This window comes from Trichogramma pretiosum, unplaced genomic scaffold, assembly GCF_000599845.2.
Source record: "Trichogramma pretiosum strain Unisexual culture from Peru unplaced genomic scaffold, Tpre_2.0 scaffold3, whole genome shotgun sequence".
Taxonomy (NCBI): domain Eukaryota; kingdom Metazoa; phylum Arthropoda; class Insecta; order Hymenoptera; family Trichogrammatidae; genus Trichogramma; species Trichogramma pretiosum.
Window position 1 is genome coordinate 1658544 of NW_019641698.1, and position 24801 is coordinate 1683344.

General features: G+C 35.3%; 5 protein-coding genes across 7 annotated transcripts; 4 read left to right on the forward strand and 1 right to left on the reverse strand.

The window, feature by feature from the left end:
- Position 1: 1 nt before the first annotated feature.
- On the forward strand, positions 2-8378 carry LOC106650288 (NFX1-type zinc finger-containing protein 1-like). 2 transcript variants are annotated; one of them, XM_023462304.1, is made up of 15 exons: positions 2-797; positions 1493-1626; positions 2196-3796; positions 3869-4148; positions 4287-4786; positions 4869-5489; positions 5547-5705; positions 5758-6015; positions 6074-6302; positions 6370-6538; positions 6612-6723; positions 6800-7017; positions 7080-7357; positions 7424-7731; positions 7802-8378. In XM_023462304.1, the coding sequence occupies exons 3-15, from the start codon at positions 2231-2233 to the stop codon at positions 8153-8155; spliced, it is 5052 nt and encodes a 1683-aa protein (XP_023318072.1). In that variant the 5' UTR covers positions 2-797; positions 1493-1626; positions 2196-2230; the 3' UTR covers positions 8156-8378. The 2 variants fall into 2 exon arrangements, with proteins under 2 accessions (XP_023318072.1, XP_014223704.2); XM_014368218.2 differs by lacking the exon at positions 1493-1626.
- Positions 8379-10471: 2093 nt separating this feature from the next.
- Positions 10472-14279, forward strand: LOC106650353 (syndecan-like). Its single transcript, XM_014368299.2, has one exon. The coding sequence runs from the start codon at positions 11596-11598 to the stop codon at positions 12715-12717; it is 1122 nt and encodes a 373-aa protein (XP_014223785.1). The 5' UTR covers positions 10472-11595; the 3' UTR covers positions 12718-14279.
- Positions 14280-14545: 266 nt separating this feature from the next.
- On the forward strand, positions 14546-15936 carry LOC106650327. Its single transcript, XM_014368256.2, has 4 exons — positions 14546-14785; positions 14858-15017; positions 15111-15300; positions 15383-15936. Exons 1-4 carry the CDS (start codon positions 14697-14699, stop codon positions 15679-15681), a joined length of 738 nt encoding a protein of 245 aa, XP_014223742.1. The 5' UTR covers positions 14546-14696; the 3' UTR covers positions 15682-15936.
- On the reverse strand, positions 15884-20069 carry LOC106650326 (splicing factor 3A subunit 1). Its single transcript, XM_014368255.2, has 11 exons — positions 19558-20069; positions 18821-19145; positions 18590-18749; positions 18217-18498; positions 17859-18132; positions 17354-17754; positions 16964-17270; positions 16770-16831; positions 16566-16676; positions 16309-16482; positions 15884-16233 (listed from the first exon to the last, which is right to left on the reverse strand). The coding sequence occupies exons 1-11, from the start codon at positions 19706-19708 to the stop codon at positions 16132-16134; spliced, it is 2349 nt and encodes a 782-aa protein (XP_014223741.1). The 5' UTR covers positions 19709-20069; the 3' UTR covers positions 15884-16131.
- A 41-nt stretch (positions 20070-20110) lies between these two features.
- Positions 20111-21552, forward strand: LOC106650427 (DNA-directed RNA polymerase II subunit GRINL1A). 2 transcript variants are annotated; one of them, XM_014368413.1, is made up of 5 exons: positions 20111-20144; positions 20231-20395; positions 20468-20726; positions 20803-21177; positions 21250-21552. In XM_014368413.1, exons 2-5 carry the CDS (start codon positions 20238-20240, stop codon positions 21475-21477), a joined length of 1020 nt encoding a protein of 339 aa, XP_014223899.1. In that variant the 5' UTR covers positions 20111-20144; positions 20231-20237; the 3' UTR covers positions 21478-21552. The 2 variants fall into 2 exon arrangements, with proteins under 2 accessions (XP_014223899.1, XP_014223900.1); XM_014368414.1 differs by having other exon boundaries at positions 20112-20144; positions 20208-20395.
- The last annotated feature ends 3249 nt before the right edge of the window (positions 21553-24801 follow it).

Below are 24801 nucleotides of genomic sequence, written 5' to 3' on the forward strand. Positions count from 1 at the left end.
TTATTGTTTCACAGCAAAATCTGAATAAAATTAATTGATGATTATTAAATTTGTAGAAAAATTATAGTCTTTATCAGAGACTAATTTTTTTTTCTGTGACGTAAAAAGACTGAATTCACCGTAAATTTTAGAATAATACTACTGGTCATGATGTAAATTCATTCTATTATTTAATTAAAAAATGTTGGTTCATAATATTTTGCTCTAAACTATCCCACGGTAAATTAATAGTTCTAAATATAATGTTTAAACTTTGAATTCCATGTAATAAAAATATCAATCAGATTTATGAAATCTGAGAGTTATTAATTTTATTTTTTAATTTTCAAAATCTTGTGTATTCAGTTTGTATAAGCTGAAATAGCAACGAATCATTCGTCTTGTACCTCATTTTCTCTCGAATTTAGTCTTGGATTCTGCTTAATTAGGCTCGGGAACTGTCGATTTTTACTTAGTGTTGCATATAGTTTTGTAAGGGATGTATTAGTAATTATGCGTATGTAAGTAGCTGCTGTAATAAAGTTAAGAGAGCTGATGGCGATGCTGTAGATCGTTACCAATTTCAGTGGCGTACCGCAACGCCACTTCTTATACTACTTCTCATTGGAAAAGTTTAGTTCTCGTGGCCAGCACTGACAACTAGACTATAGTGTCAGATTTCAGTTCATAACCATAATTGACCCCGCTCTGCCACACAGAGCGGATGAGCGATAATATTTTTTCACCAAGGATTGATATACATCGAGAATACCAAGTGAATGAGTGCATTCCAGTTTAAAAGCGACATTCAGTTAAATGTGAGTAATTGGTTAATCGAATTGCTTTTGTAATTATTAAATGATTCAATTATTTCAAAAGTATTATTTATGGAAGCCTTTTGTTTAAAAAAGCTTAATTCTTAATACTTTCATAATACATTTACATAATACATTCATATCCTCAAATCTTCAATTCGGAATTTCATTCATTAGCTCAAATTTGTTCAAAGAAAGTCACATAGATGTTGCAATACAAATTACGTTATAAAAACAAAAGAATTGAGCTTTCGCGTGTTTGTGATGCTTTAGAAGTAATTGACATAAACATAATATATTTGCATAGATTTTCAAAATGTAGAGGAATTAACTTTCACTATTCAAAAAAGTTTTGAGTTTTTCGTTTTTTTTTTGTGATAATAAATTCGTTAAAATTTTGGTGTAAGTAGTATAAACACTTTCATACTTTAATGCTTATTCCAAACGATCGTATTTCGGATACCCGCATTATTGATCAGAGAAAACAAAATGGAGTAAGTTGCATGACGGGAAATCCCACCGCAGCAATTTCTTTTGTTCGCGTCGTCATTTGTCGCAGGACCGAATTGTCGTGAACGTTCCTTTGTGTCAGTTCTTTGATTGCATTCTTTGCTTCTTCGATATTAACGTTCTTTAATTTTTATACAATGAACATTTAGTGTAACGATTAGTGTAATGAAAATATTTAACACTTTCAGCTACGTTTTGCTTAAATGATGTTAGGAGTTCGTGACGATAACTAAGAGTTCTCATTCAGAAGAAATTCCAACGTTCGGCTTGATACGACGCGTTTCGGTTTGGTTATTCTTGATCATTTTTTAACTATAAATAAGTGAGTATCATGCACTATAAATATTTAACAAGTGCAATTTAAAAAACGAATTGAAATTGCTACTTTAAATTTAATTCAAAATCGCATTTTGAAATTTTCCTGAAATTATAAATGTTTTCGTTCATCCTTTCACTTCTTTACTGCTTACAAATCAAATTAATTATAAGTATCAGTAAAATTGAATCAATGTACCGAATATTCTACTGTTTTATTATAAAAATATGATTTAATCAAAATGTTAGTTCGAATTTGTTTATTTATTTGAGTATACAAAAAGCAATTTTTTATTAATTCGAAAGATTGGTAATATTTCAATTTTCTTATATAAATTTATTTTAATTGTACAACTCGCAACGTAAAAAATAATTTGAAGATTGATATTAATTGTCAAATAAAATGATAGCAATAAGCGTTTTTTAACGACTACCAATTAAGTGACTCATGAATTTTTTATAAAAAGGATTATTTACTCTACGATATTCTAAAAGTGTATAAAGGATTACAAAACACTCAACATATTTAATTTTAATTAATAAATAATTTTTATTAATGATTTGAAAAATATGCAGATTGACCGATTTCCCTTGAAAGAACGCCCACCACTATGTACGACGAGGAAGATCCAGGTCCATCGGAAGACTTCCGGGATTTATCTATTACACCGAATGTCGACGATTTATATGGGCCACCACCATTTCTGAGACCTATTCAAAATAAGGAACCTTATGACTCAGTCGAGCACTACCTGGATGTACAGTTCCGCTTATTAAGGGAAGATTTTTTTCAACCTCTGCGAAATGGTTTACGCGATTATATAGAGGCAGATAAAAAAAAATTTCGCAGCTCCGACGTTCGCTTGTATACGAAAGTCAAATTGCTTTTGCCTGATTACGATAAGAGTGGAGAAATGGGAATCAAGCTATTTTTTGGTAAAAATCCAAATTCGAAAATCGACTGGAAAACTTCGAAAAGATTTATGTACCATGGTTTACTGATGCTAAGTCACGATAATTTCCAGAGTATTTTATTTGCCACAGTAATCGAGAGAGATATAAAAATGCTTCAAAATGGCTTCGTTCTAGTTGAACCGAGCTTCGAAGAGGATCAAGTGGCTCCAGCTATGTATAAACATGAATATGTTATGTTGGAGTCAAAAGTATATTTTGAGCCGTACCTAGAGGTTCTCAAAGCATTGCAACGTTTTAATAAGCACAATTTTCCAATGATACGACATTTAGTAGACGCTACATCGAGATCATTTTTACCTTATTACCTTTCTAACATTGATCATTTAAATTATAACCGAATGTCATTGCCGATTGGTCAAAAGCCGTGGCCGACTCCTAGACAGTTGAAATTTGATGAATCGCAGTTCAAGGCATTTAAACATGCTCTTACAGAAGAGTTGGCAATCATTCAAGGACCTCCAGGTACCGGGAAAACGTTTATTGCTTTAGAAATTGTAAGAACCTTAATTCAGAATAAAAAATTATGGAGATATCAAGGACCTCTTCTGGTTGTGTGCTATACTAATCACGCCTTAGATCAGTTTTTAGAAGGAATCATTAGTACTACTAAATCTATTGTAAGAATAGGAAGTAAATGTAAAACTGAAGCATTGCAGCCTTATACATTGCAAAGTAGGAGAGAAAAAACTCCGTTTAAGGATCGATCAGAAGAGTACAATAACAATAGACAAGAATGGTTTAATACTAAAAGAGAACTACAATCACTTATGACCGAAATAGCTGAAGTAAATGCAGATATCAAATATTTATCTACTCTCAATTCAATTTTGCCTAAACAATTTCTTATGCAATGGAGCAATGACAGATATCTGCAATCATTCCCAACGAATGAACACCTGATATCTTGGTTATGCAATGATACATTACCAAACGTTTTTAGAGCTGAACTGAGCAGGAGACAAACAAAATTAGCAGATCCTGGCGCCTATGTACATGAACATGAAGAATATGAACCAATTTACATTGACAATAGCAATCTAGAACCGATTTTTCCGTTAGATATTATTAATGAGCGATTGACAAGTATAGACAGGGAATTATTTTTTGCCCCAAAAAAATATGACGAAGATTCACTTCCATACATCAGATCTTTACTCACAGAAGAAAAACTAGAATTGAATTCTATTCAACAATTTTTAAAAGTAAATTTTACAGTTCAAGTATATGGAAATTTAAAATATAAAATGTTTAATAAAATATTGTGAATTTTACAGCATCAATTTAATTTGAACCCAGCACTCCAACAAAGTGAATACAAACCAATTGAAAACCAACGGTGGAGAACATACTGGACCTGGGTAAAGCGTAGCTACAATAATGCCTTGGATTATCTGACCAAATTAGAATTGGAAATTCGGGAAAAGCGAGCAGAACTGAATGACTTGAGACAAATAGTCGATTTGGATGTATTGAAAGAATATGATATTGTTGGACTCACTACTACAGCTGCTGCTAGATTACAATCTACTTTGCGTAAATTAAAATCTCCAATCGGTACGTATTGTCAAAATAGATGATTGTACAAAAAATACGGCGCGCGTTTGTTTATTTTTACGATATTCAAGTTATTTTTTTCACTCAATTTTTAAATTTATTTTCATTTTTATTAACATTACAATTCAATCGTTATAGTGTTGGTTGAAGAAGCCGCTGAAATTTTTGAAGCCCACGTTCTTTGCACTTTGACCAATCACTGTCGGCATTTGATAATGATAGGCGATCACAAGCAATTACGACCGAAACCTGCAGTTTATGAACTTGGCATCAAGTACAAATTAAATCTGTCACTTTTTGAGAGGATGGTCAATATTCGTGGTAATTGTAATCAACTCTCACATCAACATCGGATGCGACCAGAGATTTCAAAATTGATAACTCCATCAATATACAATACGCTTTACGATCATATTTCCGTAAAAGGTCGACCAAATATAAAAGGTATGGTAAAAAATTTATTTTTTTTACATCATTCAAATCACGAAAAGATCTCCACCCACGAAGACAGTTGGTCTAATGAGCATGAAGCAAAATTTTTAATTGCCTTTGCCGATTATCTGGTTAAACAAGAATATTCAACAAAGGATATCACTGTTCTCTGTACTTATACAGGGCAAATGTTTGCTCTTAGACAAGTATGAATAATTATTTTATTTTTAAGAAGAATTACATTCATAATGTGCAATGAAATTTACTTTAAATGTTGATATTTTTTAGGAAATACAAAATTACAGTAATTTGAAAGATTTATACGTGACTACTGTAGACAATTTTCAAGGAGAAGAAAATAAAATTATTCTATTATCTCTTGTTCGCAACAATGACATGGGAAATATTGGGTTTCTCAAAGAAGAAAATCGAGTTTGCGTTGCTTTATCTCGGGCTCGAGATGGAATGTACATTATGGGGAACATGAATGATCTTCTGGTTAAAAATAATATCTGGCCAAAAATCAAGCAGGCTTTAATTGAACAAAACGCCTATGGTGAAAACTTGCAAGTTCGCTGTCAAATCCATGCTGATCAAACAACTTTAGTTAAAGCTGCTTATGATTTTAAAAAGTGTCCATTGGGCGGATGCTTAGAACAGTGCAATACCGATTTATCTTGTGGTCACGTTTGTACTGAAATTTGTCATGTATTTGATCGAGCGCACAAACTATACAAATGTCCTAGAAAATGTAAAAAAGCATGCCCCAATAATCACCCATGCCCATTAGATTGTTGGGAAAAATGCCCACCATGTCAAGTTAGAGTTGAAAGATGTATTGTAAAATGTGACCATACTGTGAAAATGAAATGTAGTGATGACGTCTCAAAGTTTCGTTGTTATATACAGGTATATATTGAAATAATCAAGTGTTGAATTGCACTATCATAATAAGTATATTTTTAGGCCCCGGCGATATTACCAGATTGTCACCACGAAGTTCAAAAACCTTGCTTCATTTCAGTTGATAAATATAAATGTCCAATTCCATGTGACAATCGTTTGCCTTGTGGTCATGCATGCTCTTTGTGTTGTCATGTCACAAATGATCCAGATCATTTAGAGGTATATTTACTTTTTTTATTTTTTTTTATTTTACATATTTATATTTTTTCAGTATAAATGTACCAAACCATGTGCTAAAACTTTCGAAAATTGCAACGATAATCATCCTTGCAATAAAAAATGTTTTGAAGAGTGTGGCCAATGCACCATATCAGTATCTAAAAAGCGATCTTGCGGACATTTTTATAAAAATATTCCATGCTCAACAAATCTTGAAAATATTGCTTGTCAAAAAAACTGTCAACGTAAACTTAATTGCAATCATCAATGCCGATTATTATGCCATGAAGATTGCAAATGTCATCAGATGGTAAATATAAGATCTGAAGATAAAACAAGAACTAAATATTAATAGTAAATTTATGTAGGTTTTTAAAAAGAGCTCTTGTGGGCATCTATTAAAATTGAAGTGCTTCGAAGAAGCAGAATCCACCAAATGCAATGAAATGTGTAAAAAAAAATTAGATACTTGCCAACACCCATGCAGAAATAGGTGTAAGGATCCATGTACATTGAAATGTCAGTTTTTACAAAAACTTGAAATCCCTGGTTTATGTGGACACCCTATGGTAATTCCATGCCATCTTCAAAAAAATGGTAATTCTTAATCTATCATTTTATCATTTTTTCATGTTTTTTTTTTAATGTATCAATATTTATTCAGATGACTTGAAATTAAAACAACTAACTGCATTAAAATACTGTGAACAACCTTGTGACGAATTGTTAGAATGTGGTCACAAATGTAAAGGGACATGTAGTCAATGCAACCAAGGACGCATTCACATATCTTGCCAAGAGAATTGTCCGAATATTCTCATTTGTGGTCATTCGTACGTTATTATTATTTTCATTCATTTTATAATTTTTTTAAATTGGCCAATTCATATCATTTGAATATTTTAGATGCCAGATACCTTGTCGATTTGAATGTCAACCTTGCAATAAACCGTGTGAAGTTAAATGTAAACATAGTAAATGTAACAAAAAATGCGGTGCTCCATGTGTGTCTTGTAAGGTTTGTATTGCTATATTGAATGCAATATACAATCAACGTGAAATAAACATTAGTAACATTAATGAGTTTTCTGCAGGAAAAATGTAATTGGGGTTGTAAGCACAGAAAATGTACTAAGAGATGTGGGCAGCTTTGCAATGTGGAACCCTGTATGGAACCTTGCGACAGAAAATTACAATGTGGACATCCATGTGTTGGTTTCTGCGGAGATCCTTGTCCTCCGCTGTGTCGTGTATGCAACAAAGAAGAATTAGAAACAATACTTTTTGGTAAAGAAGATGAACCAGATGCGAGGTAAAGATTATTAATCTTTAAGTAATTGAACATTTTTATGCTACTTATTTATATTTTTTTAGATTCGTGTTTTTGGAAGATTGTAACCATTGTATAGAAAGTGAAGCCCTTATGCGATTTATGCAAACGTGCGATTCTGAAATTACATTAAAAGTGTGCCCACGTTGTAAAACACCCATTAAGAGTTGTATGCGCATTATGAATTACGTAAAAACCCATCTTCAGGATGTTATTACTGTAAAACGTAAATTTTTTCATAATGACGATAAAAGTTTGAAGAATTTGCAATTGGAAATTTATGAAAAGTTGCAATCATTAGAATATCATCACAATTTGAGAAGTAATTTCATTTAATCTAATTCGATGGATAAATTATAATAACTCACAATAAAATACATTTTTGTAGATATGAAAGAATGGAAGAATCTTATAGCTTCTATGAAACCTAGGGCTTGTACTCAACGAAGGGGGGGAAGAAGAGGGTACAGTCATAGAATTCAAGAATTAAGTTCTCCAGAAATCAATTCATTTGGAGCCCAAGTGAATATACTTTATCAAATAGTTAATATACTGTCTACAATCGAAGATAAAGGTTTGAATGATCCCATACAACATCAGGTTTTACTTATAGTTGATGCTATACCTGAAAATTGGGTTACAACAAAACAAATTCTAAATGATATACAGCGAGAACTAAGACGCCTTGAATACATGGTAACGATTAATACACGATAAATTAAAATTTTTTACTAAAGAACTTGAAACTGAAGCCTTTTTTTAACAGGTCAAAATTTATAGTATTGACTACTTAGAAAATAAAAAATTTGATATCGCTAAAGAAAAGCTATCAAGTATTCAAAAATTCACACCGGAGTTTGAAAAAGAATTTTTATCAGGCGTTCAAGATGAATTGGAACAATTAGCGGAACGAAAAATGATATTTAAAGCCATGGCTCGGGAAATCAAACTGGGAGCATGGTACAAATGTCCTAATGGTCACATTTACTCGATTGGGGAGTGCGGCCAGGCTATGCAAGAGAGCAAGTGTCCGGATTGTGGCAGTAGAATTGGAGGTTCCAATCATCTCATTACTGTGGGTAATACGGTAGCAACTGAAATGCATCCAAGCCAATTTTGAAAATAATAAATAAATATTCAGCATATGCTTTTATCTTACAATTTGAATTTCAAATGTTTAACTTATACGTTCATATTTATATTACAGTTTTTTTTCATCCTAATTGTTGATGTGCCATGTAATCATATCATAATATAAATGATAATTGAAAAAAAATCTTTACTATAAATACAATTTAAACAATTGTGACATCCTATTAAATAAAGTTGTATTGTGAAAATCAGTTAACGCGACTATTTCTTACATTAATTTTATCGTTCATAATTACAATGTGTTGTTTTCATCAATTGTTAATCATTTATTATTTGGAGCCACTTTTTAAAAAAATATTTTTAAATTTCTCAAAATAGTAATCTTTTTAGAATAGTACCGCTATGTTTTCTTTTTTTTTTGTTTTTTTTTTTTTTTTTTTGAAAGCGACATTAAAAATTATAAAATGAATTAAATGAAATTTTTCACCAAAGAATCATTAAAACAGGTAAGTATGTACATTTCTAATGAAAAATTAACTCTCATATCTTATAATTAGTAGAGTAAATTCCTGGTGAAATTTAATTTACCATTTTTTTTATTGTTAGTGCGTCGTACGGGTAATTAAACGTTATTCAGTAAATGAAAGAACTAAACAGTGATCAAGTAAAAATGATTTCATTCTACTAGGTGTAGTACTACGTTATTTTTACAAAAATATGAAAAATCAATCAATGATTAAAAAATAAAAAATTTATTGAGAACCTTCTGAGCTGCAATACCGGAAACTACGTACGATCTGAACGCCTTCACTCGAATTATAAATTTAAATGGCGTTAAAACGGATGAATCTAAAAACAGATAAGCTTTCACTAGTGAGCTCCGTTCCAAATTTCCGCAGCCGCCCACTCAACCTCGCCTAAGTTTAATGACTCGGTCGAAATCGAAATGAAGGATAAAAGAGTAAATTTATTATGCAATCCATATCGAAGCGATATACACTTATACTTCTCAGGATTCGAATTGCCGTCTAATTATAATTACATTGCGGCTTAATCGTCCTCGTTATCACCTCTATCGTTCCAGTTTATTTTTCTCATCGACGCATAATTACACACGGCTCGAGTGACTCGAGATAAAAGCTCGATGTCGTGCGCTTTCATTATTAACGCGCGATAAAATTCCTCGAGCCGCACAGCGCACACCATAATAGAAAAAAGAATTGAAACCTTGTTGCGCGGCGGCAACGATTTTCAATAAAATCGCTCGGCAATTATTTTTAGCGCACGCCTCGACTTGGTACGCTGCTTATCCTGCCCTATAAAACCTTGCCCCGAATCACCTATATATAAACGATCTCTACGATACGCCTTGATGCGTATTATACTTTTTAATTTTTTTTCTACCCCATGGACGCATAGAATAATACCAACGAAGATGAAGAAAGGTGGAAAAAAAATACGAAGCCACACACGAGTCAGTCGCAGGTACGCATTTACGGGCGTATATGCATGGCATCGCAGAGGTATTACATTACACGCGGCGACGGTAGGGCATATATAGGCGCGCTTCTCCACGCACACATAATATGCAAGATCCATGTTAGGTATTCGACCAGGTGTGTTTTTCCTGGCTGTCTCGCTCGCGTATCCCCACACACACACACGTATGTGCAGGTATACCAGCCTGTATATGCATGTGCGCTCACGCATAGGCACCTATACTTGTACGAGACACGGTAATACCCACTCCGCGTGTCTTTTTCCTGCCCGCGATCGCTTAGGATACATAAAAATTATATTGCTCGCTCCGCATTGACAGATATAGATATGTATAAGGTGTGTATACGGACTGGTATGTGCGATTACGTGTATGTGTGTGTGTGTGTGTGTGTGTCTGTGTAAGCGTGAGCTGCGATCGGAGTGCGCAGCGTCGTCGTCGTCGTCGCCGAGCACTTCTGGCTCGGCGCGGCTCTCTGCAAGCTGTCTCCGGCATGTGTAGCGGATTATCGAGGAGAGCTCTGGCACGCGGCTGATGTCGCCGCACACATATTATTGTATATATAGATCGTATACATATGTGTGCATTCATAAAAAGACGCTCTCAGACACATACGCGCACATAATGCGTCGTCGCTATTATAAAACATTCGCGCGACATAATATAATGTACGCAGCATCCAAGTAATGAATGGGCGACGTGATTCTTTGCGAGTTTCCGAGAGTTAGACAAAGATAGATCCGCGTACACCAACATATATCCGCAATAAGACGGCGGAGAATCGCAGACGCCAAGTCGCAAAGAATAGACCCGCAGTGCCACATACCACATAACGTATAGAGCAAGAAAGAGGGAGAGAAGCAAAGAGAGAGAGACCTCATCTCCGTCTCGCAAAGATCGGAGCAGCGGAAGACGAAAGACGAGAAAGAACTATTCGAACGTATATAAAACTGCGAAAAAAGCCAGAGATATTGAGAGAGAGAGAGAGGAGCGCGAGAGCTGATCGGAGCGGTCAGAGGAAAAGGAAAAGCCACTATAGGTGCCGCCGCATGTGTGCCAGTCGCGCAGCCAGCACAGTCTTTAAATGAAATCATAATAACAACAGTCCGTCTTTGAGCTCGTGTGCGAGTATCTCAAAACACCTACGTTATTATTCATTTCGTATATACCTTGCGATTCATACATACATATAAGCGTGTGCGTGTGTCCGCACGTACACATACGTACGTTCTACTTTTGACTTTGTTTTAAGTGCGGCCCACCGCCCATACACATCAGCACTCCCAGAACTCAGGTTCCAGACGTACTGCAAACGTCTGCGTGTGTGTATATATATATTTTATTATTATATATATACGCGCATATAAAGCGCATACACATACGCGTATACGCGAGTGATAGTGCAACGTAGAGTGAAGCGTGTATACACACACGTATACAGAAGCAACAAACTGCAACGCAAAGGCAATATACATGCGCTCGAGCGCACACATACACATATAACTTCCTATACTTGTACGCTTTGCTCTCGCTCTCTCTCTCTTTCTCTCTCTCGTTCGCTCGCGCACACTCGTTTCATAAAGAGTCGCTGTGTCGTGTAGTCGTATACACCTACACAGCCCTACACACACTCTCTTTTAACTCTGGCAGTTCAGTGATTGTGTGTGCGCTGCTGCTGCTGCTGCTGCTGCTGCTGCTCCGTGCTCGGTGCTCGCGCCTGCGAGCCAGCTCATCTATCCTCGCGCTCGTTGCAAAATGTCGAGTGACGCTTCGACGTCCAGGAAGTGATACATTATCAATTCGATCGAACGTGCGTGCTGCTCTTAGCTGTTGCTGCTGCGCCGCTACTTGCGTTGCACGGCCTGCATGTGCGTGTGTTAGTGCAGCGATCAAAGTGCGAGAAAGAAGAAGAAGAGTAGTGCAGTGTGCTGCTGCCTGTGTGCAGCTCGTACGCCTTTCGGTGCGTATGTATGCGTGCACCGTCGTGTTGTGCCACGCGAGATAAATATACACGTATATTGTTACATACACGCACTCCGCACCGCGAAGGAGTGCAATCCGCGAGCGGCTGCGAGATAAAGGAGCTCCCCGAGTGCCGCCGCCGCGATCGTAACCACGCAACGCCAAAAATGCAGCAGCCCAGAGCCTGGAAGCGAGGCAACGACATAGCCATCTTGTCGTCGCTCGCCGTGCTGCTGCTCTGCGTTGCAGTCCAAGTGGTCCAGTGCAGCGCTTACAGCAATAATAACAACAAGAACGACGATCGACGTCAGCCAGCTGCCGCGGCGACCTCCGCCTCCAAAAAGAGCAACAACAACGACTGGACGTCCAAGTCGAGCGGTGCTCTTGGCAATTCCAAGGTTGATGACATTTATCTCGATGATTTTGACGGCTCGGGTGGCGGAGATCTGAATTCGCGCATAGGTTCGCCGATCGATGACGATCTCGACGAGGCCTCTGGCAGCGGCTACGGACCCGACGACGAGGACGGTGACGGCGGCGACTTCATTGATCGCCCGCGCAACCCGCTCTCCGGCACGACCACCTCGTCCCGAAACAACCTCGAGCCGAAACTTGACGATGATGACGAGGATGATGACGATGACACACATCGTCCTCTTATGCCCGTCAATAACGGCAACAACAACAACAACAACAACAACAACAATAACAACAACAATCAGGACATCGACGAAGAAGAGGACGAGGACGAAGGTGATCAAGACACCCTTGACGTTTTCAAGAACAAGGACGAAGACGTGAACATCGACGATAGTTTGAACAACAACGAGCTCGATGCAGAGAAGACGAACTTGGGCAAGAAAGTGCGCGACGAAGACGACAGCCAGCCCGACCCAAGTGGTGTGATCGTCGACAAGCAGCAAGACAGGACGAAATCGTTCTTCGTTCTCACTGCGCTTATTGGGGGTGCCATCGTCGGTCTGCTCTGTGCCATTCTCGTGGTCATGTTCGTTGTCTACAGGATCAAGAAGAAAGACGAAGGCTCGTATCCCTTGGACGAGGAGCAGCCCAGAAAGTCACCTGCGGCTACCAATTCCAAAATGAGAACGAGTCGGGAGTTTTACGCTTGAGCATCTTAATTGTAATAAATGCAATGGGTGTATTTATTTTCAGTGGTGTGAATATTAATGTGACTGACTGTGACCGAGTGTATGTGTTTGAATGATTTTGACTTGCTGGGATTGGTTTGTCTATGCCATGTTTATGAGCAGGAAAAAGAAAGAGAGCAAAGAAGGAAGAACGAATGAAAGAATGAAAGAAAGAGAGAAAGAGAAATAGAGAGGTTTTATATGATATAATATTAAGTGCAAGTGTTTAGGATTTTAAGGGTATAATGCTATATAATATATTAATCACATAGGTTGTGCTATTTGCCCGATATAGATTGTGAGTGCTGTCATTGTAGATAAGTTATCATGTCGTTGAGAATTGTCGCACGATCCAGTGACCGCTAGGGTTCATTGATAATAGTCTAATTTTCTTTAGTGACGCACATGTACAATCGTACAATTTACATGTGCGAGGCACATTCAGTTGTCATTTTCCATACTTTGTGCATTTAATATCTGATAGAGTATATTGGGCACATAGCACATCCCCTCCCTAATGAAAAAGTTTAAAAATGTAGTCTTTTGTACCGATGATATATTGTACGTCAACGTCAACAATCATGAGAAGTACAAATTTTCAAAGTTGCCTTATTGCAATTTTTGTATGTCTCATCATGCCATTATTTATAAGGTTGCAAGACTCAGCACTTTGTTGTATTTTTGATACGTCCAGCTTAATGATACTAATTCATTGAAACTCAAAATTTGATATCAAGAAGCATTCAAAAAAAGGGAATTTAAAAACTTGGGAACAATAGTACATTTTCTTTGAAGTAGGTGCGAAAACAATAATTTTTATAAAAAAGATGGATAATGATTAGACTGAGCCTTATGAATACTGTGGACATCTTTGTACTAATTACATGCACTTGTTGTTACGTTATATATTTTATTGATAGCGACTTGCCAGATTTGCTTGCTTATGTCATAATTACATTATGTGAAAGCACATTGATTATTGTTGCTATTGTATTTCTATACTTGACTGTAACTCAAGGAAATAAAATCAGCAACATTGCATTTCCTATTTCTTACTTTCTCGAGTTCTTAAACGTTTTTTGATACGTCTTATAAACTCACGGTTTTTATACTTCAAAATCATGACTAGAATTCAATGAACATGAACAAAATGGTTTTGATTAAACAATTGTTAAAACCATCGACCAGTGAAGCATTCAATAAATGCTCACTTGTTGAATACTTATAGGTGCCATTATACGAACATTATTATCAAATTACTAGTTTACAGTTTTGCAATATATCTTATTATTAATATAAATAAATATGATATGTCAACTGAAACGAATTTAAAAAAAAAATATTGATGTAAAAATCAATAAAACTGTTTTGAGAATATATAAGACAGCTGTGTGAATAGTATTGTATATCAATTGTGCATGTAATCACTAATATAAATTTGCTGGTTAATTAACTAATGTAAAATTATTTCTAATAATACATTGCGTTTTCTGCAATCTCTGTTTATTTGTTCATATTAAAAAATAAATTACGTACCATATAAATCTTGTGTCTTTTTTATTATATTTTAATAAATGAAAAAAGTAAGAGTCAATTGATAAGTGAACTTTATCAACTTCAAGTTGCAAGTTGCTTTCAACTGATGATGCTTCCATTCAATGCTGGTATATGATTCTTGAAGAACTACTTATCAAGGGTCTGTTGGATTATGCCTTGTTTACGAATTCAGGCTTACACTATCAATGAGAGGGAAAATCCCTTCTCCCATTAATGCTAAATTTATACGTATTGGTGGAAATAACCGAAATCTTGATTCGGGCATTACTCACTCGGGACGTCATCGCGAAAGTTATTCCCATAGCGTGACGAAGCCGGAACCGATTAATATTTTTTTTTCATTCCATTTCAAATCGATTAAAGTGTTTTTCGAAAAGAAAAAAACATTAGAAAAAAAAGAAATCATGACAGACGACATCGATGCCGTTAAAACAATAAAAGATTTCACTTCGAACGATGTACTGGACAGCATCGAATTCAATGATAAGTCCGTGTGAGTACTTGAAAAGCTTACCAATCAAAAATCTCAAGTGACACCGAGTCTCATGTTTGCTTTGCTCCGTAGAGAAATAATCGGTTTCGTGGACGCGATCCAGCGCACGGAAAACTCATGCAAATCAAGATACCACAAATTCGTATTGAACAACGGCCAAGGTAAACGAGTACAAGTGGTCGCCTGGAACGAGCACGTTCCAGCTGTAGATAAAATAACGCAATTTTACAAGGTAAATTACCGCAACTCGCCGCGAGATATTAGCGCTGATTTAATATTTTTTTCTCCTTTTCCTCTTGCTCTCTCATTTCGTGCATTTGTTCAGATTGTGCACGCGCGAAACTTGATCGCGCACAAGCCACTGCATCGCATCTACAATTTGGGTAATGTGGATTACGAGCTACTGCTCGTTAAAGGCAGCGTCATAGAGACTTACGATACTTACTATAACGATAAGGAAAACGTCGTTAAAACAACGATTTGTGAAGCAATCGATCAGATCGGCATTAGAATTCGTAAGTGATGCTTAATCATACTCATGAGCGCAAATTGCTTCTAAACAATCAGTTTCAATTGAAAATTTATTTCTTACGCAAGGTATCGAAGCTTACGTTAAATCCGGGTTTGAAAAGTGCAAAAAAGACGATCAGCCCTATTACTTCGGCTGCATAACCGACGGCTATTTTCAACTGGATTTGAAGCTGGCTATCGACATCGATACGTCGCATCTGCGGAAAGGACAAGCGATCAGTGTTATCGGTGTCATGGAGCAAGGCTACAAGCGACCGGCGCGACTTTGCGTGTCCTCGCAGGATGATATCGTGGTGCTGGACAAAAGTGACATGCCCGTCATCGAAGTTCATCTCGGAAATCGTTATCCGCAACGATTTTCGTGATCTAATAATAATTTTCCGTGCTTGTATTTGTTGACGATTGAGCTATTGCTTCGACGTGGCTACTGATACATTCTCTGTGACTTTTATGTTGTATGACTAAACATTAGGAGTTGCTTTGTAAACACATCAAATTTATATTTACATGATTTGCGAGCAAATCTTTAATTTTGTAATGTAAGAAGTAATGAGAAAACTTTGAGAATTCTTGAAAAAAAGTTTAATTTATGAAGTCAATAAAGTCATTATTGAAGCTAATTTTTTTACATGTTTATACTTAACATAAATAGATTTTATCTAAGAAAGTTAATTATCTAAATTTCTTGTGTACAATTATGATATAATTACAGTAGGAGATTTCATCTTATTTGAGATTTGTAAAAAGCTCCGTTTCTTTTGATAAAATACGAAGTACATATTTGTACTCGCAAAAGCTGTAAAATCTTTCGCACTTTACTTCTTTCTGCCACCACGTTCTTTAGGTAGCAAATTAATGACATTACCTGACATCAAATTATAGTAAGCTAATGTATTACTATCTTTGAAGAACATTCCCTAAAAAAAAATAACGATTATAAAATTTACATACCAAATTGCATATAATTATGTTATCAAATATCTAAAGCTTACCTCATATTGTAATTTCTGTTTACCAGTTGGCATTTTAGTTAGTTCGGAAATTCGTAGTTTTAGTGTAGCGACTGTTTCCGTGACTGGCAAAGCTATAACAAGCGTCTGGCCTCCCAAATTCCAATCTGACTTGTCGGTCATTAGTGGTGTTAAGATGTTCAATTGAACTGGTCCCTATTTTATAAAACCACGTCAATGAGTATCAGTTTATCAATAATTTCAATAAGAAAAAATAATTGTAATTGGGCCGTGCTTACGTTATTTCTCATTAGGAACTGTTGCTCGGGAATCAAGGAATCCTCAGTTCGGAGTTTCTTTGCCATAGGCTCGTCATCTAAAGAGTCAGAAGGATGTTTGCCTAAAGTCATCTAGAAAGATCATAATAAATTTATGTATTACAAAAGGAAATGAGATTTAAAATTTCATAAGTTAATTTATGATGACTACAGTATTGTATTTACCTGGGGTGGCATTGGAGGCATACTAGGCGGCGTCGGCATAAATGGATTTGGAATCGATGGAGCTGCGATAATAAATTACACATTAAAGTCACCATATACACACAATTAATTCTAAATTGTCAAGTTTTAAAAGCGTTAGTATTTTTGTAAAAAAAAAAGTAAATAAAATGATGTAAAATATTTATCAAATATACCAAGTAAAGGAGGTGGTGGTCTTGCAGCCATTGGTGGCATAGGTGCCATCATCATCATGGGTGGTTGACCCATCATTGGTTGAGGCATGCCCATTGGGGGCATTGCCATTTGTGGTGGTGGTAGAGGTGCTTGTTGCACTGGTTGAAGTGGTGGTGGCATTGGTTTTGGTGCAGGAGGTTTAGGAGGTGCTTTTACAGTTGCTTGTGGTTTTGTTGCTGCTGCTGCACTCGAAGTCAAATCGGATACACGGGTAACTGGTTTTGGACCAATTTTTTCTTTTTCTTCATCGGGTATAAGACCTTTTACCTAAGAAATAGAAAATAATTAGACTTTCACATAAAATAGGGGAGGAAAAAAGTGGAACAGGGAGTATATTTAATGAAATTTACTTTATGAATTTGATGAATTTGGTCTTCCAGTGTAATGTTTGCTCGAGCCGCTCTGGTGGCTGCTTCCACACTGCTTGTATGACCATCCCAAGTAACTTTGTCATCTTTTTTCTTGTCTTCCTCTCCAATTTTTTTACCAATAGCAGTTTCTTCATCACCTACACCGAAAATATCCGTACGTCTTTCGGCAAGTTGTTTCAAACTAGCTTCAATAGCGGTGCCAGGAGCGAAGACAGTCTCTTGAGCAAGTTTGTCGAGGTGCTTGTCACGTTGTTCGACCCATCGTGGATCCAACAAACCGATACGCATATGTTCCTGCACCTTGCTAGCCGGAATACGTTCACCTGTGATCGGCGACACCAGATATTCATCAGGTGGTGCCGGCCGTGATGCTTTGGATGCTGTAAGAACGAAAAAATTAATGCCATTTTTGTATCTATTATATTGTATAAGATGTGAAAATATTAAATTGGATTGCAACATAATTTCTTAAAAGCAAACTTACCATGTTGTTTGGGATCGTATCCTTTTTTAACAACAACATTGCCAGGCGTGGGTGGCAAAGGTGGAGGTTGCATAGATCCTTTGTCTTTCTTATGGCTCTCTCCAGGAGGTGCAAGTTCTTCTTCCTCTTCTGAACTTGATTCTTCTTCCATGTCTTGAACTTGATTATTATCTTTTGACCTATCTTTATCATTGTCCATAATCCTAGGTAATATTTCAGTATCGTCATCACTTTCCATTTGCATTTCTACATCTTCACCATCTTCAATACGTTCCTAAGAAATGAAAGTTATAATGATTATAATCATAATTATATGTAAATTAATATTCACTAAGAAACTACAACTAATGTTACTTACTTGCATTAAAACTCTAGCACCAACTTCATCTGGTGTGGTTGGTGGTGGGAAATTACCAACTTCAAATTGTTGGTAATCAACTGTTTCAACCACCACAAAATCATGCCAGTCAATTTGGGCATAAGCTACTCGCTCTCTTTCTTGTTCTTCCTCTTCTTTTCGCTTTTGGGCATCTTGATATTTAATCCAATCTGCTCTATATGCAATTCCATCTAATATCTTTTCAAAATTATAGGATTGATCTTTTAGCTTGGGAATTAAGTCTTTTGGAGGAATTAAAACCTAAACAAAAAAGTTCATTCTTCTTGTTATTTTATCCAAGTAATTAAAGTTTCACAGAATATTGCTTTTGCTGTTTTAAAAAGAATCATACCTTAGTGTATTGTTCTAAGAGTTTTGTGAAATACTGAAACAAACTATGCTGTGGTCGTAAAAAATCAAATTGAAAGTTACGTTGTTCTCTATTCATCAAATTTGTTAAAAATTGACGTCCATTACGAGCTACAAACTGGGCTGTCAGCTTCACAGTATCTCTGTAAAAATGAATTTTTCATTTGTAAAGTATTGAATACTTTAAACTAATAAAATAAAATTGTATACATACAAATCTAAAGCAGAAATTGATGGTGGATCAGCAATAAACTCAAACTCTGGAGGTGGTTCTTTAGGAACAAATGGCTGTTCTACCTGCTTTAAAATTTCTTGCTGCTTTTGTTGAGCTGCTGGTGTAACACCTTTTGTAACAGTTGCTGAAGGTTCTTGACCCTTACCTTCTTTAAAGTCTTTAACTTTATGCTGATAATAACTATGATATGGATCACCGACATTGAGAAAATTAAATTTGGGATTTCCCAATTCATTTTGTCGAATTCTTGATTCAAATTCTGGGCCATTTCTAGCTACAAAACTAGCAGTCTTGTCAACGATATCTATTTATTAAGCATAAGGAAAATATAAGTTGTAAACCAAGCTCTCTAGTTTGTGCATTTATTTACCTGTTTAACCGATAGTACTGTTTTTCAAATATTATTCATTGTATTTGGCGCTGCAAAATTTTTATTTTTATAAAATACACAAATAAAAGATTAGAAATTAAACAGAACAGTAGTGTTGATACTGCTGCATTCAAACAGTGAAAAATGTACTTAAAATTCAGTATATTTTGCATAAACAGCAACTGTTCTAAAATTCACCGTTTGTTCATTTTATATGTAAACAAGACGTGTTAACTTTTTTGAAACAACATATGAACTTGCAAAAAAGTAGCTTATCTCGTACTTTTAAAATCAAATTTCTTCCTCCAGAGCTATAATAATCGCAGAAATTTTTTAAAAAGGATACTTCTGACTTCAGGAGGTGGATAAATAATACCAACAATTGGCTGTGATGTCGGCGCCGCATTTTCTGTTACTTCTTGACCCGGCGGAGTTGGTTCTTGACCATTAAGTTGAGGAGGTGGTTGTTGAACCATGGTGGGTTCTTGAACTGGCATGATTCAAGTATTTTTTATACTAAAACAAATATTTCAACAAGACTTCATTTAGGGTAAATACAGCTACACGTAAACCGCTTCAGTTTTTTAGGCTATACAATCACGAAGCTGTTGATGGACTGATGCAGACTAGTGGCGCTCTGATGCGAACCCGGTAACATTCATTTATAACAAAACTTTCCGCTAGTGACTAGTGAGTACTGTAACTGAGTATAGTCAGCAGTGACAGTTGATCATAAGCAATCTGTATACATAAACATAGTACACGTGAGGATAGTATTAGATTGTTGCCTTTTTTTTGGTTTTACCAAGTAAAGCATTTCGTTAATTTATTTTGAGTTAAGCCGTTCTTTTTCTTGTTTGTCCCACCTGCACAAAATAAAATCATTTGTACTGACTGTTGGGAAATCATTCATTTTTCATCACTATTAAAAACGTAAGTTACGCATAATATTCAGTTTAATTTCAATTTGATTTTAAAAATTAACAGAATTTTTAGTAAATTCATATATCAATTCACAGAAAAAATATGGGTGACATCAAAAAACCATTTCTCAAAAGGATTCCTGGGGAAATACCACCGCAGCCGAAAAAAGCTAATCAAGGTTACATTGAAAATCTAGCATCAAAAAAAAAAGTTGAAATTGAAGAATTATTAGATAGACAGAACAAACTTCTTGCCAATAAGTATGAACTTTTTTTACATTATAACAAAAGTCTTTTAAATGTAAATAAAGTAACTAATTTATTTTTTATTAGTTTCATTGCTAAGCTTCCAGATAAAGGGAAGAAAATACTTGATTTTAAAGAAAAATTAGAAAAAGAGCTTGAGCATAGAAATGAAGTTGAATCTGCAGCCACATTATTATCCCGACTCAATATTGCCACAGAAGGCAAAGCAGCTATGGCCGAATTGGAATGGACTGGTAAATATGAAGAGAAATCTCAAAATAAAGCTGAACATAATGTTGAACTAGACAGTGATGAAGAAGAAGATCCATTGAAAATTATTGCGCAGGTTAAAACCATTTTAGTGTTAAAGAAAAAATTATAACTTTTGCATAAATGAAATAATATATATCTTTCTTTAACAGCCAACTGGCAGCGGTACACATAAGAAAAAAATCATTCATCTACCCCCTGAAGAAACTTCAATCAAGCCAGAAGATCTAGAACTCATTGAATCTTTTAAAAAAGATCCTATGGAATTGGAACATGTAAAATATATTGTAAATAAAGTAGAAAATCCTAGTACAACTAATGCAAGAGAAAAATTTAAGCCTTATAAAACTACTAAATCAAATGTGCATGATCCAAATAAAGAAATGCAAATAGAAGAAAAACTTAGAAAAAATAAACATTATGAACTAGATGCAGCACATACACCTGCTAATATTTATGGAGCTGCCAAGATGTTAGATCTCCATGAATCATTAAAATTGGAACAAGAGCAAAAAATTAAGCTACAGGTAAACTATAAGTAATAATTGGATTATCAGTACTTTAAAAAATTACGTAAATTTGTAAAATTTTTATTATAGCAAATTCAAGCCAAACATGCAGCTGAACGTCTCAAGCAACATTTGGGTAATACACAGTTAAAAATAGGTGATTTACCTCAAGATATTGGATCATATCGGTCCATAAATTGTGATAATTCAGATGGTCAAAGTTCTTCAGAAGAGGAAGAGTATGAAGAAGTTCATGATGATGAAGGCGATGATAGACAAGGAACTGTATCATTTGTTGTTGATACGCTAGAAACCTAAATTAATTAGTTAATAAAATTGTTGTAAATATGTGCATATGATAATCAGATTAAAATTTTAATTGCTTTATGCAGATTTTACAGAAATGTTACTTATTATAAAACAAAGTTATTCATTGAATGTTTGTATTTTTAAAGTATAAAGGAAATTATTTTTCAACTTTTAAAACTAATTTTTACGTTATAAAACTTTTGGTAAGATCTAATGGGTACAACTTTTCTCATTAAAATCCTTTACAGTGGCCAATAGTATAGAAGTAGCTATAGAATGTGTCAGTTGTTATTTAGTTCTATTGTTGATCAATTTCTACATTAATTACATTAATTAAAACAACAGAATGATGTTAGATTTAGGGTTTATGAAAACATGAAATCTATGTTTTACTTTATGTTTTACTTGACACGCTCAATAATTGATAATCTGTTATGACTTAATGAATTAAATAGTTGCATGGTCTTTTACTTACTTTTTTAAATTAGGTACATTACAATAATGCACTGGTGCATGTATATCGATGTCAAATTGAGATCAAATTCCAGATCTTGAAGGATTGTTTGCCTTCTGAATTTGAAAAATGTTGACAGTATGAACATATGTTTTATTACTTACTACTACCCAATTTTGAAACCAGAAACTTTTCAAGTGTCTCGAACACAATCTGATCGAGACAGTCAACGAAAAGTTCAACCGATTTTACTCGCAAAGATAAAAAATAGCGAAAAACATGACTCTGTGTACCTTTGCACAAAAAAACCGCTATAGTTTTTCGGTGTTGACATCAATAGAATTTCAATACAAATTTTCATACATTTTCAGTATGGTTCAAGAAGAGATCGATAAAATGCTTATTTTCAACTTATATTCAATTTATATTCAGATTTAGTACTTCGATCCGAAAATCTATTGTTAAAGCATTATTTTGCGTTAAACCCCACGAATTTCTAATGAATACTGTACAAAATATAATATTGGCTTATCGCGGCATTTGTAGTTTTCTAGAATGCTCGATCTTTGTTAAGTTACAAAGAATTCATTTTTCCATGACCAGTAGACCAACTATAAACTGTACACACATACATACGATATATAGTATAGTATAGATATTTGCTGTTGAGAACTGCCCTTTCAAGCGTAACGTTCTCATAGTCGCGAGATAGTCAGAAGATCACTTTTATGCATCAAATTTACATATACTTTTTCATCGGTATACATGGTATAAATGCATGGTGTAGCAGTTACATTGCGATTTAAAAGCTTTTCCATCTTTGCGCCTCTCTCTTTCTTACTCTCCCTCTTTCTGCGGTGCTTACTGGCATGGGATGTATTGCGTACGAATCCCATACCGATCTGGTGCAAATTGACCGCAATATTTTAATCATGAAAGGTAATTTTTTTATCGATTAGTTGTTTCTGCTTTTCTAAAACAATCGAAAAGATATACTTGCAATCATTAAGTTGTTTAAAATAGTGATGAAAATCAATCTGAATTGACTTTTGTGTCCTTTAAAATCTACTTTCAAAATATATTCATAATGAAAGACAAGAGAATAAATTATTTTCATTTGCAAGACTCTGCAACATAACCACGAGAGTAAGGGTTTAACGACGCAATACAAAAGTTGGAAATGATCACAGCTGAGACCATAATTCAATTTAAAAATGACGAGGACAATTAATACAAGCGATAAAGAAATACGCGAGTCTCATATCGATGGTGCTTAAATCTTAGTAATACAAGGTGTAACATCCATCAGGTCGTATAATGATATACACTCACTATTTTCATAATGATGTCAGCAATCAAAAACAAAAGATGACACGAATACTGCCCCAAGGCCATGTAGTTTCTTCGACAAGAGTCGAAAGTCAGATTTACCCAGTTAAAAGGCGAAATATCAATGCGCGATATAAAATCTGATAGCAATCGATCTGTATCTTATTTCTTGAGGATCAGCGACTGCTCTATAATACATATAAAATCCGAAGTGATAAAGCATTAAAGGGAAAAGGGGAAATCGTCGAGGCAATAATAAAATGCTCTAACGAAACGGAACATTTTGCCGTGAACCGATGGAGAAATAAGTGAATATAAAACTGTCTCACGCGTAAACGACGGCCGCGGGCAACATGTCCTTTTCGCGCAGCTTCTACGTGAATTGTTGGCACGAGAGAGAAAGAGAGAGAGAGAGTTCGTCGAACTATGTCTCGAGCTACTCGCTCGAGTCCAGTCTCGAGTTTACTTTTTTGCGTGTGTGTGAGTACCAGTGCAGCTTATACATACGCGCCTGTGTATCGGATACGATACATGTGGGAGTATACATTTACATATGCAATAATATTATATGTATACGCTAGACTACGTATAGGAATGCAAACGTGAACTGCGATAGGTTTATTTAAATGTGCCGTAGGACCCTGCGGTTTATGTACACGTAAGCTCCGCAACAGTTGCAATATGTACCACGAGTAGTGCATTGATATTTAACTGTGGCTCAAAGTTTTGTCCTGCGCGCCGATCAAGACCTATACCTTTTTTGTCTAGAACCAGACGACCTATCAATTTTCGTCGTTTTTTTTTTTACAGGTCGAAAACAGAATACCATACAATTATATTCGCTTGAACATATTGGATACCCATGTATTTGCCGATTTTTTACAATACAAACGTTACAAGGCGTGCCATAAAACGTTTTTTTTCGACGAGATACGTTTGTTAGAAAAAAATTTGAAAATTATCGAGTAAAATAATCAAAAGTTAACTGTAGGCCGATACACGTATAAAGAACGTACAAGTGTAGTAACGATGTCTGAGTTTTTTGATTTTATGTAAAAGCGCGTTGCGCGATCTTTGCCGGGCCAAGTTCATGCTCTAACCTAGGGTGCAAAATGCTGAGAAGATATATGGGCATAATTACGGCGATGTGCTTTTTTTATCTTCGAATGCCGGCACAGAGAAAGAAAAAACTTATTTCTACAATCGACAATTAGCCGCATAAGAACGTCTGCAAATTATTGTAAAATTTCTTAATGATTTGTTACAAAATAAATGAAATAAAATTAAAATTCAAAAAATTAAAATCCAAGTGAATTAATCAATTCATATTTTTTATTCATTCTGATTGTAACACTCATTGTTAAACAATAAGAGACTTCGAAGAATTGCATGATCGTCAGGGCGTCGTTTCGGTTCAGTTAGAATCCTCTTTTCTCAAGACTTTCGACGACGGACGTCAGATCACACCCTAGTCTTAATTCGAAAATCTCGTTATGTAATGCTTTTTAAAATAAATCGCTGGGGGAAAACGAAGCTGGACGAATCAGCGC